Source organism: Aythya marila, assembly GCF_965140915.1.
Source record: "Aythya marila genome assembly, chromosome: 5".
Lineage (NCBI taxonomy): Eukaryota > Metazoa > Chordata > Aves > Anseriformes > Anatidae > Aythya > Aythya marila.
Window position 1 is genome coordinate 10,820,276 of NC_139046.1, and position 13,869 is coordinate 10,834,144.

Consider the following 13,869-nt stretch of genomic DNA (forward strand, 5'->3'; position numbering starts at 1 on the left):
TAAATAGGAGCTTTGTATATACTACCTACTGCTTTCAATAAAGCCCAAAAAAAAATAGCTACCTGCGTTCAAATATCTGTTTTTTAAAAGATAGATTAGCCATATTGCTCATGTGGCATTAGGTGGACCAAAAATAATCCATGGGTCAAAATTTAAGGGGCTTTTGTCCACTGGAATTTAACAGCCTCTCCTCTGTTTGTTACCAGTGGTCAGAGTTATTTTCCGGAGTATATGAGTAGCAGAGAAGGCAAATCTCTGTGCCTCCTGGTTTGTCTACATGCCTTTTTGGAGGTTAATGAATGCTTCTGCAAGACTCCTGCTAATGGCAATTTTTTTAATGTCTCCTGGCCCGTGTACATTTCTTCTGTTGTCTAGTTTCATGCTTTTTTTTCACTGGCAAATGATTTTATGTAAAGCATTTAATTTGTATTTTAATCTTGTTAACTTATGTTAACTATTAGCTGTAAAAAGAAGAAGCTTTTATACTTTCAATTAAAGTATTAGAGCTTCACAGTTTGTTCTGAGGAATCTTCCTCAGTTTTCTTAAGAACTTCACAAGATTTTCTGTAGCAGCTCAGTGCTGGTAACTGTTTGACAGTTCCCCTGAATGTGTCGTCTGCTAAAACGTTCCTTTGAGAAATATTACTATTGTGCAGGTACATGGTGGTAATCTGAAATTACATTTCTTAGCGTTGAGAGGGGCTTGTGAAGTGAGATTTGTATCAAAGACTTGTGGAATAGCAAAGGTCCTCTTGGAACTGCCATCCTAGAAGCAGAATAATTGCTGTCCTGGTATGCTATTGCAGCTGTCTAGCCAGAAGAAATATGTGTAAATTAACTATTAGCAATCATATTTAGAAGTTATCTGAGAGGCTTGAATTTTCAAGTCATGCTTTATGTAGGTTCACTTCCTTTCTTCTTGGAAAGAATACATAGAACTCAATTATTTTTTTTATGTATGTATTTATTTAAACCAGCAACTTGTAGAAACCTCAGAGAGATTAAAGACACAATCCAAAGAACTGAGGGATGCCCACCAACAGAGAAAGCTAGCAGTTCAGGAATTCTCTGAGCTCAGCGAGAGGATGGGAGACTTGCGGTCGCAAAAGCAGAAGCTGTCCCGGCAACTTCGCGACAAAGAGGAGGAGGTGGAAGTGAGCATGCAGAAAATTGATGCTATGCGACAGGACATCCGTAAATTGGAGAAAATCAGAAAAGAGGTAGCTTGATTAAAATCGCTAAGAATAACATTTTCACCTGCTGCTTGTCTGGGATCTCATCTGTGATTGTATTGAGAAATCAGAATCATAAACAGGAATTTACTTTGTCTATAAGAAATTGCCCTGGTAACTCTTCCATATCACTTCACTGCAGTTCACAAATTTGATTCTTGCAGGCTTCAAGTCATAGTCAGCTTGAAACCTAGAAAGCTTAATGCCTTGATGGACTTTGTTGGAGTATTCTGACTCCCTTTTCCTTTTTTTTCAGATGATTTTTTCTTGAGCTTAAAGAAAGAAAGGTGATACAGCCTACATAAATTTTTCCTTACTCTTTAAGTCAATATAGAGAGTAGCTGGGTAATAACTTGCTTACAAGTAAATTTCTGATTACTATTCTAGGCAATTTATGGTTTTAAATAAGATGAAATGGATAACTGGATAACTAGAAGGATGCATAAGAAACAACTATCATGGTTAACGTAGTGTTTTGATCACTTAAAAACACTCCAATTTTACATGTTCTGTGAGTGAACTTCTGAAAAGGAACGTGAGTTTTCTAAACACTACTAGAAATTTACAAGCAAATTAAAGGGCAGACTATGAAAATGAAGTAAGAGGTGAAGTTTCTCAGACCTACCTGTGAATAAGAAGTGGTACTTAACCAGAAAAGGCATAGGGCTGCAGCACCATATTTGAAGCTGCATTCTGCCCTTCTGTCTAGAGCCTATTCAAGTGTTGTTGCTTATTCAGTTAAATGTTTCCGTGAAGGTCTTGATAATGTCTTTGTTCTTGGAAGTTCCTCTGTCCTCCCTTTCCTAACATATGTATCAATCTATTCAGAACATAATCTGTAAGTTTGTTATCTTGGTATACAATTCTACATACAGCACTTTTAAAAACAACTTTCTTAGTTGAGTTTGAGTGCAGAAAAACAGATTTTATTCTGCCTTGGCTGCATAGTTGCCACTAAATTGTCTTTCTGATACAATAAGCTTTTTGAAGTGGATAAATGGATGATCAAGCTTATTTTGTTCCATAATTGCAAGGTACAAGTGCTCAGTGTTCATATTTGAAGTATTTGACAATAATTTGGCTCAAAGGTCAAGATTTTAAACTCTACTGCCTTAGGAGATACTGAAGCATGGAGCTAATCTGTAAATGTGGGAGACTTTTTTTTTTCCCCACAACCTCAGTGACTTTCGACTGCTGTTTCCTTCTCTTAACGTTGCTGGAAGCTGTGCAGTTATCCCTCCATATATTTGGTGTGGTTTATATCAGTACAAAAAGCCATTTCGAAGTAGTTCCACTTCGAGACAGACAGATGCCTGGATCACTGAAAACAAAACATGACGTTCTGAAATCATTGTTATAGTGGTGTAATGTAAGATACAAATAAGAAAAAATTGCTGTTTTCAGGGCCCCTGAAAGTTCATTCCTACATGGAGATGAAATGAATGATACAGATAGCAGTATGTTGTGTTGAAATGACTTAAAATTATTTTGATTTTATAGCTAGAAGCCCAGCTTGAAGAAGTTGCAGCAGAAGCATCAAAAGAACGCAAACTTCGTGAACACAGTGAGGCCTTCTCCAAACAACTGGAAAATGAACTGGAAGCTCTGAAGGTTACTTAAGGGCTTGGGAGGGATGGGACATTTTACTCGTTAAACAGGAGTTGCAATGTTTTTACTCCAACTGTTGATACCCATGGGACACTTTAAAAGAAACTACAGCATTACTAGAAACCTGACCTGCCTAACCTAATTAGATTTATTTTTTTTATTGAAATACTTTAATATTGTTTAATATCTTGTTAATGTCTTCAAAATGTCCAGTTCTTAAAAATTCTAAGCAGCTATTAAACCAACATGGTATAAATTTATCTCTGCAGCAGCATTTAATCTCTTAGGGTCATGAAAGCAGAGCAGTTGCTTAGGGGGTTAAATGCTTGAAGAACCTTTTAAACCTCTCAGACCCCAAGCAAAATTTTTCCCAAGTGCTACAAATTGGATAGTTCTAATCAAAATAATGGTCCTAAAATATAAAGATCGTAGTCTTTTCCTGATGGTTTCTCTCCTTCTCTTCAGCTGAAGCAGGGAGGCCGGGCAGCAGGTGCCACACTAGAACATCAGCAGGAGCTTTCGAAAATGAAGTCTGAGTTGGAAAAGAAAATCTTATTTTATGAAGAGGAGTTGGTCCGGCGAGAAGCATCACACGTTTTAGAAGTAAAAAATGTGAAGAAGGAAGTACATGATTCAGAGAGCCATCAGCTTGCACTGCAGAAAGAGATCATGATATTAAAGGATAAATTAGAGAAAACAAAACGAGAGAGGTATGTTTTGGGATGGGATTGGTTAATCGAGGATTTCTTTTTTGCATGTACTATATTGCATGGGTAACTGTAGAGGATGGTATTTCACCTTAATTCTGTTTATTCCTCTCTGAAAATCCCTGTCTACGGGTTCAGCAGTGTTACAGTATACGTTTCTATTTCTTGTTGTCTTTAGGCACAGTGAAATGGAGGAAGCAGTAGGAACAATGAAGGAGAAATACGAGCGTGAAAGATCTATGCTTTTGGAAGATAACAAGAAGCTAACAACAGAAAATGAGAGGGTAATTATTTTAGGAAACACTTAAGCAAAATATAATTCTCGCTTTGCTACTTTCTGATGTTGAAAGTGTACTTATTGATCACAACGGGATCGGTAAATGTTCAGGCAATATCTTGAGTAAAACGAATGTGGTTCTGGCCATATAAATGTCAGGGATCTGGATAAATAGTAGCTTTGTTCTTTGCAGAATTGATTCACGCAACTCAGAGGGCACCAAGAAGTGGGCACTTCCAATTTCTGTTAGAGCTTCACGTAGAGGGAGACATTTACTGCCTGCCTCTCTAATGGCTTACAGTTAAGCTTTATTCCTCACAACAGCCTCTATGCTTTTTTGTTTGTTTTGTTGTTTTTTTCCCCTCTCCTTTGTTTTGGATTGTTTTGTGTGAACTGGCAATGTGCTCTTCTGTGCTCAGGAGTTAGTCTCCAGTTCTACAAAAAAAAAAACAAAGAAAAACTATTTCCTGTTCTTTGGTCTGTGTTAGAACTTCCACATAGCCCAGCACAGTGTTATTTGTTCAGATTTTGTATGTGTGTAGACATACACATATGAAAAAAATGTGAAACTGACATAAGCCACAGGTGAAATTAATGTTTTGTTTCAGCTTTGCTCCTTTGTGGACAAATTAACAGCACAGAACAGGCAGCTAGAAGATGAGCTCCAAGACCTAGCAGCAAAGAAGGAGTCTGTTGCTCACTGGGAAGCTCAGATTGCAGAAATTATTCAATGGTATGTACTGCTTAGAGATCCAGATGGCCACTTTCAACTTTTGAAGTATTGATTGGGCTTTTTTATGTTTTGCCAGGCACTTTCTGTGTGTCTGTGATCAACAAAAGTGTGGTGCTTCTGAGTGATGATGATGCTGTTTCTCTTTTTGCTTTGCAATATAGCTGAGTACATTTAAAGCATTTAGTCTTAAACTTCTGAGTGAAATTGTCAGATACTATTTAGTGCAAGATACAAATTTTGATAAGCCTTATCATGAAGATGATTATGATTTAAAAGGTCCATGATAACATATAGAACCCCACTAGCTGTACAACACAAGCATTTGCATTTAATTCACAGGTCAGTCTTTCCCTCTTATTTTCTGAGTTAACAAAATGTATGCAAGTGTTTTCAGCATGCAAGACCATCAGGTCACCTGTACGTGTCTTCTGCTGGATGAAGTTGAATGTAGTAGCCTGGGCTTTGGAGAACAGTGATTTTTAATGAGATGAATTACTAATTGCTGGCTAATACTTGTGTGGAGTGGCATTTCAGCTACTGAGAGGAGAGGGGCAAGGTGCAGAGAATCATAGGGTACACATACTTGCCCTTCCAGTTGTTAAAGGAGGACTTAATGGTAGCCACTATAAAAAATGAGCAAGTGATATGCAGATAATTTTCCAAAGAATAACACTGAATCTCTGCAGAACTCTCCATGATAACAGGAGGAAAGCTTCAGTTTCCCTGGCAACTGCCACAATCAAGAGAATTGGATACAAAAAAAAAAAAACTAAAGCAGGCCATCTGAGCTGTATTCAGTTTTTCTGCTGGGAAAGTTTTTCCTGCTCTGTCCATATCTGCTATGTTCCTAAATCTAGTGCAAATGCTAATTATTTGTTGCTGTGAACCATCAAACAGTTCAATAACAATTTTTTTTTAATTGCACAATAGGGTAAGTGATGAGAAGGATGCTCGTGGCTATCTCCAAGCATTAGCTTCCAAGATGACGGAAGAACTAGAATCTTTGAGAAGTTCCAGTCTGGGCTCACGAACACTGGTAAGAAAATAGCAAGCATTTGGGCTGTTCTGGGTATGTCTAAGCAGCTGTGTTTTTGGTGTCAGCTACATTCTCATCAGTATCTGTTCATAACCAGAATTTGTTTCTAATGAATCCTCTGCTCTCCTAGTGAGTTATTAGTTTTATCTATTTCTTTTGAAATCAATTTGGGTCATATAATCAGAAGCTGATAATCACAGCAGTGCATCTGCTATCACAAACTGCTTTACACAGTAGAGAAGAAACAATAAACCCTTAAAGGGGAGTGTGGAAGTGTACTTCACTTCATTAGATGCAAGTAAATATTTTTAATTGCCATTACAGTGAGATTAAAAGTACTTTATTTTGTACAATTATTTTTGTATAAATTTTAACAGGTTAGTATTGTTACAAACTAGTGACATGAGAGATTGTAGCTTTATGTACACTAAGACCTGCCATAGTTTTTTTCCCACATAGTAGTAAAAAGGCTTCCCAAAATTCTGTAAAAAAAGAAGAGAGGTGAAGTCCTCATAAAGCATGGTTTCAAAGAGAAAACTGTTTTGCCTTGGCAGGCATTAAATACCTGCAAAGCCACTTGCAGCTAGGCTCAGAAGCCCACGTTCCTAAGCAATGTCAGTCAGCACAGTCAAACTGCCATGCAAAAAGTCAATTTGCTGCTGGTTTATATAGATAAAAGTTACTTGTCGCTTCCAAACGTGATTAAGAGAAAACAAGAGAAGATTGACTTCTTATGAACTTTGCCTACATCTTAGAGAGACGATCATTATGTTGATAGGTTTAATAGGAAGAAAGATTGGATCAAATGCAGTTGGCCCAGAATAAAGAATGCTTTCTGTTCTTTGTATTACAACTGGTTTTGTAACTTCAGCAGAACCTGATCTAAGGTAATTATTTCTTAACGTAAAAAGTGGCTCTCATTTTCATGAGTGTTGCTTGCAATTTCACGTGTGGCTAGAGAGAATATCCATTAGAAAACACTGAAAATGTTGTCTACATTGAAAAATGCTTGGAAAAGCTTGGAAAATTAGCTTGTGGTGGAGAGGAATTGCATAGTGTATGCAGAAGCATAGTGTATGCTACTTAACAAGCGTGTGAACTGTTTAGGTGAACGTTCTAGATTTTTAGGACCCAGGTTATTTCACTTTCTTCACTTTTTTGCTACTCTCATTATGTTTTAGGTTAGTGTGTTTGACATTAACTATTTACATTTATATCAAGTTTGAAAGTCCAGTATGTTACAGTATGTCACCATGCAAGTTTTATACTCTTTTTAGTATAACCAAAACTAGCCATTGTCAGTGAGTTCTCTATTTGACAGTCACAGTTGCTGATACACCGTTTTGATTTTAAAGATGTTGTTTTTGTTGGCTTAACTGTTAAAAAAAAAAATAAATAATTTCTTAATTTTTGTGAAATAAAATCTATTGATTGATTTACATGTATCAGAAATAGTGTTCATAATTAATATTCAATAACTTATTGCAACAGGATCCACTTTGGAAAGTGCGGCGCAGTCAGAAGTTGGATATGTCAGCGAGGCTGGAATTACAGTCTGCCCTAGATGCCGAAATTCGTGCCAAACAACTAGTTCAAGAAGAGCTACGAAAAGTGAAAGATGCAAACATATCTTTTGAAAGGTAATGAGGGCTTTGGTTCTGTTTAAGTTTTTATACGCTGCTCTAGACTGCTGGTTAGGATAGTTACAACTTTTTTCCAATAACCCCCTTGTGCCTGGGATTTGGACTTTGCCAGAAAGATCCTACTCTACAGACTGCACATTTCTTACATAGTCAATTATGGCTAAGAGCTATTTTTTCGTAGACTAACTGGAGAGCAGACATATTCTTGGGAAGAAAAGACCAAACTAGTATTAGAATCATTTTGTTTGGCAAATATCTGCAGTGTTAACAGGAATCTTAAGCGCAGTCTTCACTATCCAGCCACATACTGAGGTGCCTTACTAGTGAGATGAGGAAGCGAGATATAAAATCAGAATAAAAGAAAAATATTTAGCCCTTCATGCACCTCCAAAAAAGGTGTTTCTTAAAACTATGAGACTGACATTTTTCTGTTTGAAATGTTTGAGATTGTATTTTGATCACATTTTGTTGCTGTAGTAAATTAAAGGAATCGGAAGCAAAGAACCGGGAACTGTTGGAAGAGATGGAAGGCTTAAGGAAAAAAATAGAAGAAAAATACAGAACAGATTCAGGTAATTAAAGTTACTGTATTTCAACAGAATTCTAACACAGCCTGTGGTGTTGCATTTTAGCTAAGTCTGTTATGTTTTGGGTTTTAGGTCTTAAACTTCCAGACTTCCAAGATTCCATTTTTGAATATTTCAACACATCTCCTCTTGCACGTGATCTGACTTTCAGAGTGAGTTATTACACAAATTAACTACAAAAATGTGATAGCCGAGTTATATTTTTATTACTGAAAAGTAACCCTTGGGCTCTACATGGCAAATTTGTATCTGGCCTATTAGCCAAATTAGTGGGACGTAGAATTGGATGTCCAGTAGTTGTTGGATTGATTGGCATTTTGAAGAGAAGCTAGCACCTTTGGGAAATACTCCCAAAAGTTCTCATTGATTATTTCTTATTCTACTTTCTTTCTTTGTTAATCTCAACCCTTTAGCTGGAAAATACACGTTCAGGTTGTTTTGGAAGGGCTGGCACACCCTATTGCAAATAAGGGATTAAGCGCTTTACTGTTGGAAAATACTAGTTAATATAAAGAAAAGTATTCACTCAGTTCAAAGGGCATTTAAACAGATATGTAAAATTGTTGGCTCCAGTTCTTAATGGGGTGGTTAGAGTAGAAGGGACTGGAAAGAAAATCAGAGGACCCACAGATGTTGGTATTGTAAGTGTACTGTGACACACCCTCTGATCCTTAGAAAACTAATCATACAAATTGCAGCTCCAACTGGGTGTTTCACTTAGAAAAGTTTGTGCATTCCCTGAGGAAGCAGCTGTTAGATGCAGCATTGAATCACATTTCCTTACTTCATGAACTCTTGATCCTTGAGGATTTTCTGGGATTTTTTTTCTTCAAAACACATGGATAGCTCAGGGTAAAACCAAGAGCTGGAACTGGAAAGAATAATCTGTTATGTTTATGGAGCTGAGTCAAAGGGGCTGAGGTTAAAACCTCATCAGTCTGGTTAGATACTCTATCTGAAATGTGTGCTTTCTGGTCTCTTTTCAAATTGTTATTGGTGCCAAAAAAGAAAGCTTAAGAACATGCTGTGGTATTTGCATATGCATACTTCGTGTATGCACTGTTCTCAGTTACAAAACATCCACGCTGGCTTTCTTGCTGAAGCAGCAAGATGAGCTATGTGGATGAGGTGGAAGGAGAGAGAGAAACATGATATATACTACTGTCTGGATAATAGCATTTATCTACAAATCTTAATAGTTCAAAACTTTGTTTTAAAAAGCACCAAATACTCTTCAAATAGTAACATGTACGATATCAAGCCCATAACTAATCAAGATTCCATTCTACAGATCCAGCAATAAATACATAGTCTGTGAGAACACAGGTGGCATTTTCTGATGAATTGCGTTAAAATTCCTGATATTGTATTTAGTGATAGCCACCAACAGTTTTTTCACATGTACACATAAAGATAATGTCATATGATCTGGGTTCATTTAGTTTGAATGAATATCATTGGCCCATATAAAACATTTTATTTAGCTAGCCTACTAATATTCCATCTGAAGTTTTTCTGTGGGTGATAAGTGATCGTTTTTATCCCTCATATCTGTTACAACAAAGGATTCTGTTTCTTCTTCGTCTACATCTTCTCTGCTAGCCTTTTGGGAAGAAGTAAGTTCTTGCTGGTAGTTTTGTCTCCTTATTTTGTTGTGATCTCTCATAGTAAAAATGGCCTTCTAAAACTAGACATTTTGCTTCATTAGTCTCTCTATAACTTAATCCACTAAATAGTGCTAGCTTAGTTTTCTTTTAATACCTTTCTACAGGCTTGTTATTTTAGATTCTGTCTATATGACTAAAGCTAAATCATGCCTTGCATTTTTAAATTGTTCATATTACATAATGGTATAATTTGATCTTCATGGCCCAGCCCTACCAATCAATTCATAACAAAAAAAAAAGCAAACAACAAATATCTGAATCTATTTAGTGAGCTAACTGAATTCGAGCCATCTTCCTGTCGAAACTGGCTGGGAAGTGAGTGATTCATTACTCATTGCCTTTAGTGCTAATTACATCATTTAGGTGAAGTCTAATCTGATGTTTGTTAATCATGATTTTCACGATGTCCTCAGAGTACAGTAATACTGCTTCCACACCCAGCTTCTTCAGCTGTGGAATTGTAGCATGCTTCCCCCTTGTGCTGGCAATTAGTAGTTGCTAATGTAAGTGTGAAATTAAAGCTTGTAATGGATGCTAGTGTTAAATTCTAGTGAAATGTAAGACAATATGATTAAGACAACATGGTTATTTTTGGTGATAATAAAAGGTGATAATAAAATTAGTGCTCATTTTGAAAAAAAAATAATAATAATTTAAAAAGATTTATGGTGTTACGTGAAGAATTTTTCTTGTGGTGGAATTGGCAGCTGCTGTCTGCCAGAAAAATCCTAGGGTGGTACCAAGCTACCAAGAGAAAATGAGCTATTTTATGGATTATTGCCAAGCTTCTCAGACATCATTCCATACCCTCATGCAAGAGGATGGACATAGTCTTTCTGGGAAGAGAAGGCTGTTACAGGATTTATGCTGCCTACTACTGGGTTTTGCATTTCAGTGCTTCCAGCTTTACAGCTTTTCCATCAGGTGGCAGGGTTTGTTGTAAGGAAAGGTTTTTTTCAGAGTGGAAAGTTGTTAGATGTATGCATACAGAAATGAATATTTTCTCAATTTATTTTTACAGTGAGCTGTTCATTGTAGCTACCCTGAAATTCTAAGCTGTTGGCATGAGAACACTTCGTCTACTCTGTGGTATCTAATTTATCATGTTTGATGTCATTTTTGCAGACCAGCTCTATTAGTGAGCAGGAAACGCAGGGTCCCAAATCAGAAGTTTCACCATCTACTTCAGTTGTAACTGCAGAGCAACAACAAGAAGTAAGGGAACCATTATTTTACCCTGAAGAGTAATTCAGTAGAAAGTCTCTGTCTTGTTCATTATAAATATATATTGCAGCATTTGTTTTGAAGAGGCAGAATTGAATGTTGTTTATGTGTAACTTGTCAGTGTTAACTGCATCTGCTTTAAGGGGTTGCAAATGAAACCTTTCTGTTGGCTCTGTGTATGTTGATGTACCTCATTTTCATATGTTTTCTGTAATGCTGCTTGTTTGTTAGTGTGCAGGCTTTCCTGTGAGTGCTTTAAAACACAATCTGTTTCTGCTAAATCAGAATGGCAATGTGTATGACGATTAAATTTCCAATAATTTTTGAAAAAAAAAAAATCAGAAAACGATAAGCTTTGCCACCCCAAGATTAAAACAAATTCTTGAAGCCTCGTTTTGCTCAATTACAGTTTTTTGTGATTCAGGAACCAATTCGGCTTCAGAGGATGCCTGCAGCTCCTTCCCCCACCATTCAATCCATTTCTCTAGCTGTACCAAAGGTAGGGGGACTGTACTAACCTTATTCTGAAGAACTAAGGAAAATTACCATTTATAAATTAGTCATCTGTGTTTGTCCTGTTTGGGTTTGTCATATGTTGTTTCTTTGTTAGGTCTCTGGTTTTACTCAAATGTTACCAAATGCAAGCTGAAGGGGTTTAATTTGTCAAAAGGGGTGACAGAAAAAATACTTGGTTGTAGGATTTGGTTTTAGTGTCTTCTGCAATTTAAAATAATAAATACTGCTGTTTCCTTGCAGCACCTTTTTACAAGCTGCAATTATTTAAAAGCCCAAGTTTTATAACATGCGCTCTGATACATTGGAGGGTGGAGGGTGAATGGAGGTGCTTGCATTATCTAAGTACAGAAGTTGAACTGTTTTTCTTGTTTGTCCTGAATGTATCTTTCAGCCTAAAGCTCACCAGCTCAGTATCAAGTCATTCACAAGCCCTACTCAGTGTAGTCATTGCACCTCTCTCATGGTGGGATTAGTTCGACAAGGTTATGCCTGTGACGGTGAGTCAGTTAAACTTCCTGCTTTTTCTGCAAGTTGTCCACCCAGCCCCACAAAGTTATCCCCAAACACTAATGTATTTTAAGGCAGTCCTTGGAGAAGGAGTGAAAGAGAGGGGGTGGCTATCACTGAATGGTTCTCTTTTTATTTCCTTTTCTTCTTTTTCTCCTTTTCTTTCTTTTATCATGGTCAAAAAATTAGCTTAAGCTCTCACGGTTCCCTTTCTGTCAATCCTGCTACCATTAGTGATGTTGTAGTGTGAGTTGAGCAGGGAGGTGGGAGTGTTTTATGTCTGTATAGTGAAGCACAAAGATAACAGGGTTGCTGTGGTAATGTATGAGTCCTGATCATAAACCCTGTGTATTGGGGAGAGCATTTGCTAGGCTTTTTGGTCTATAGCCAGCCTTACTGTCCATTAGGTTTATTTAAAGTGCTTTCTCTGATGCCTGTGTCACTATTGAGTTCCATGTTTGAGTATATGGGGGTATTGTTACATGAAAATGCTTCTCTGTATCATGATGAGACACAGGAAGTCGGTGAGAATTCCACATATCTGTTCAAAACACTATAAATAGTTTAATTGTATTTCTTTCCCCTGCTTTGTTCTTCCTATGACACCCTCTCCACTGACACTTCCAGCATCATACTCAGATTGTATCATCTGCCCTTAGGTGCTTCTTTCCTGGCAGGTCTTCGGGCAGTTCTTCCCCAGAAGCACCTACCGCTCTGCCAGCACTTGCCCTGGGGCTGCGTTTTCTTTCCTGCTGACAGTACTGAACTCTTATTTTGCACTTTTTCCTTCTTTTTTTCCCCCCCTTAGTGTATCTATCAATTTCACTCTTCTATTCTCGTGTGTTTTCATTAAGCAGTGCATCATTAGTTTCTCGTTTGCCTCCCCTACTCCAGATCTTGATAGCTACAGAAAAAACTAGAATCACCTTGACATAAGAATAGAGATGACTCCATCAGAACAAAACTTGCCATGTTCCATTCCCAATCACTTGCTTTTCCCACTTCCTCCTCTTCTCTGTTGCTGGAGAGTGCAGTAAAATACAGTTGTACTTTCAGAGCCTGTGGACCTGACTACATCACGTAGATTTTCCCTTTTCTTCAACTAGTGTGCCTTGGCTTGCACAGTCCCAGTAATTATAATGCCTCCTGAGAGAGCTGAATTTATTATCTGGTCATGGGCAGCACCTACAGAGCTTTGTGTGCATGACATTATGGTAACCCTCGGAAGGCAGTGCTCCGCCTGGGAGCAGGCTGCATCTCAAAGAACAAGCCAAGCAGCCTGCCCTGCCCTGGGCTACCTGCTCTCCTGGCTATTCCGAGTGGCATCATGAGCAAGTTTGTAGGCCAGTCTGGCTCCTGCAGATGCATGCTGTTTCCAGCTGCCATATTTTTCTGGACTCCTCTGAGCCTTGGTAAATACAGAACTAGAAGTGCACGGGGTATTTGACACACTCACTTCTGAGAATGTGGTTGGGAGGAAGCACAGAGCAGATAACAGTGCCATGCTGCTGTCCTCATGCCTCCCACACCTACAGGGAGAAACACAGTGGATGGGTCAAAACTTCCAAAATCTCTGTAGAAAGATCTGGCCTGTGAACTGTGGGTCAGGTGCCTTCCTGTAACATGTTACCTCATCCCACAGTTCTGGAAGTCTGTCTTAAGTGAAGTGTCATATATGCTGGGCTTTGTGTAGTCCTTCCAGATGAGATACTGTATAAGCGAGTCCGTTGTCCCTTGCTGGTGCACCACAAAGTGGTGTCAATGGTAAGAAAGGACGCAAGATTAGTGTAGGATACATTTGCTTCTTATTTGAACTCTGAAATGTATACATGCCCCGTTCATCATACAGTATATTTCTGCTTTGTTATACATTCAAGGCTGTTGCCTGTGTTTAATTCTTTAACGCTTTCTATTTTTTGTCAATTTAGTTGTACTTTTTGTATCAGTAGACTCTCTTGCATAATTACATCCTATTAAACACCTACTATGCTTACCTTGTCTCTTACCGCTGTCTAATAATTTTTATTCCTCCCTTTATTAATATATATTCTCTTCTGCAATTGGGTTGGTTGCTTCTTAGCACCACTGGGGCTGACCAACTCCTTTTCCTGCTGGAAAATGCTTTTATAAGT

General features: G+C 37.8%; 1 protein-coding gene across 3 annotated transcripts in view; it reads left to right on the forward strand.

Annotated features, from left to right (window-relative positions):
- CDC42BPB (CDC42 binding protein kinase beta) overlaps positions 1-13,869 on the forward strand; it is a 94,332-nt gene that overhangs the window by 60,215 nt on the left and 20,248 nt on the right. For 2 of the 3 annotated variants that reach the window (XM_082761408.1, XM_082761409.1), the window contains exons 13-24: positions 978-1,220; positions 2,733-2,843; positions 3,306-3,550; positions 3,726-3,831; positions 4,433-4,557; positions 5,488-5,593; positions 7,085-7,233; positions 7,714-7,808; positions 7,896-7,975; positions 10,616-10,705; positions 11,139-11,213; positions 11,622-11,727. In XM_082761408.1, the coding sequence (XP_082617534.1) occupies positions 978-1,220; positions 2,733-2,843; positions 3,306-3,550; positions 3,726-3,831; positions 4,433-4,557; positions 5,488-5,593; positions 7,085-7,233; positions 7,714-7,808; positions 7,896-7,975; positions 10,616-10,705; positions 11,139-11,213; positions 11,622-11,727 (1,531 nt within the window). The remainder of the gene's footprint in view (positions 1-977; positions 1,221-2,732; positions 2,844-3,305; positions 3,551-3,725; positions 3,832-4,432; positions 4,558-5,487; positions 5,594-7,084; positions 7,234-7,713; positions 7,809-7,895; positions 7,976-10,615; positions 10,706-11,138; positions 11,214-11,621; positions 11,728-13,869) is intronic. The other variant, XM_082761410.1, reaches the window with a different exon arrangement.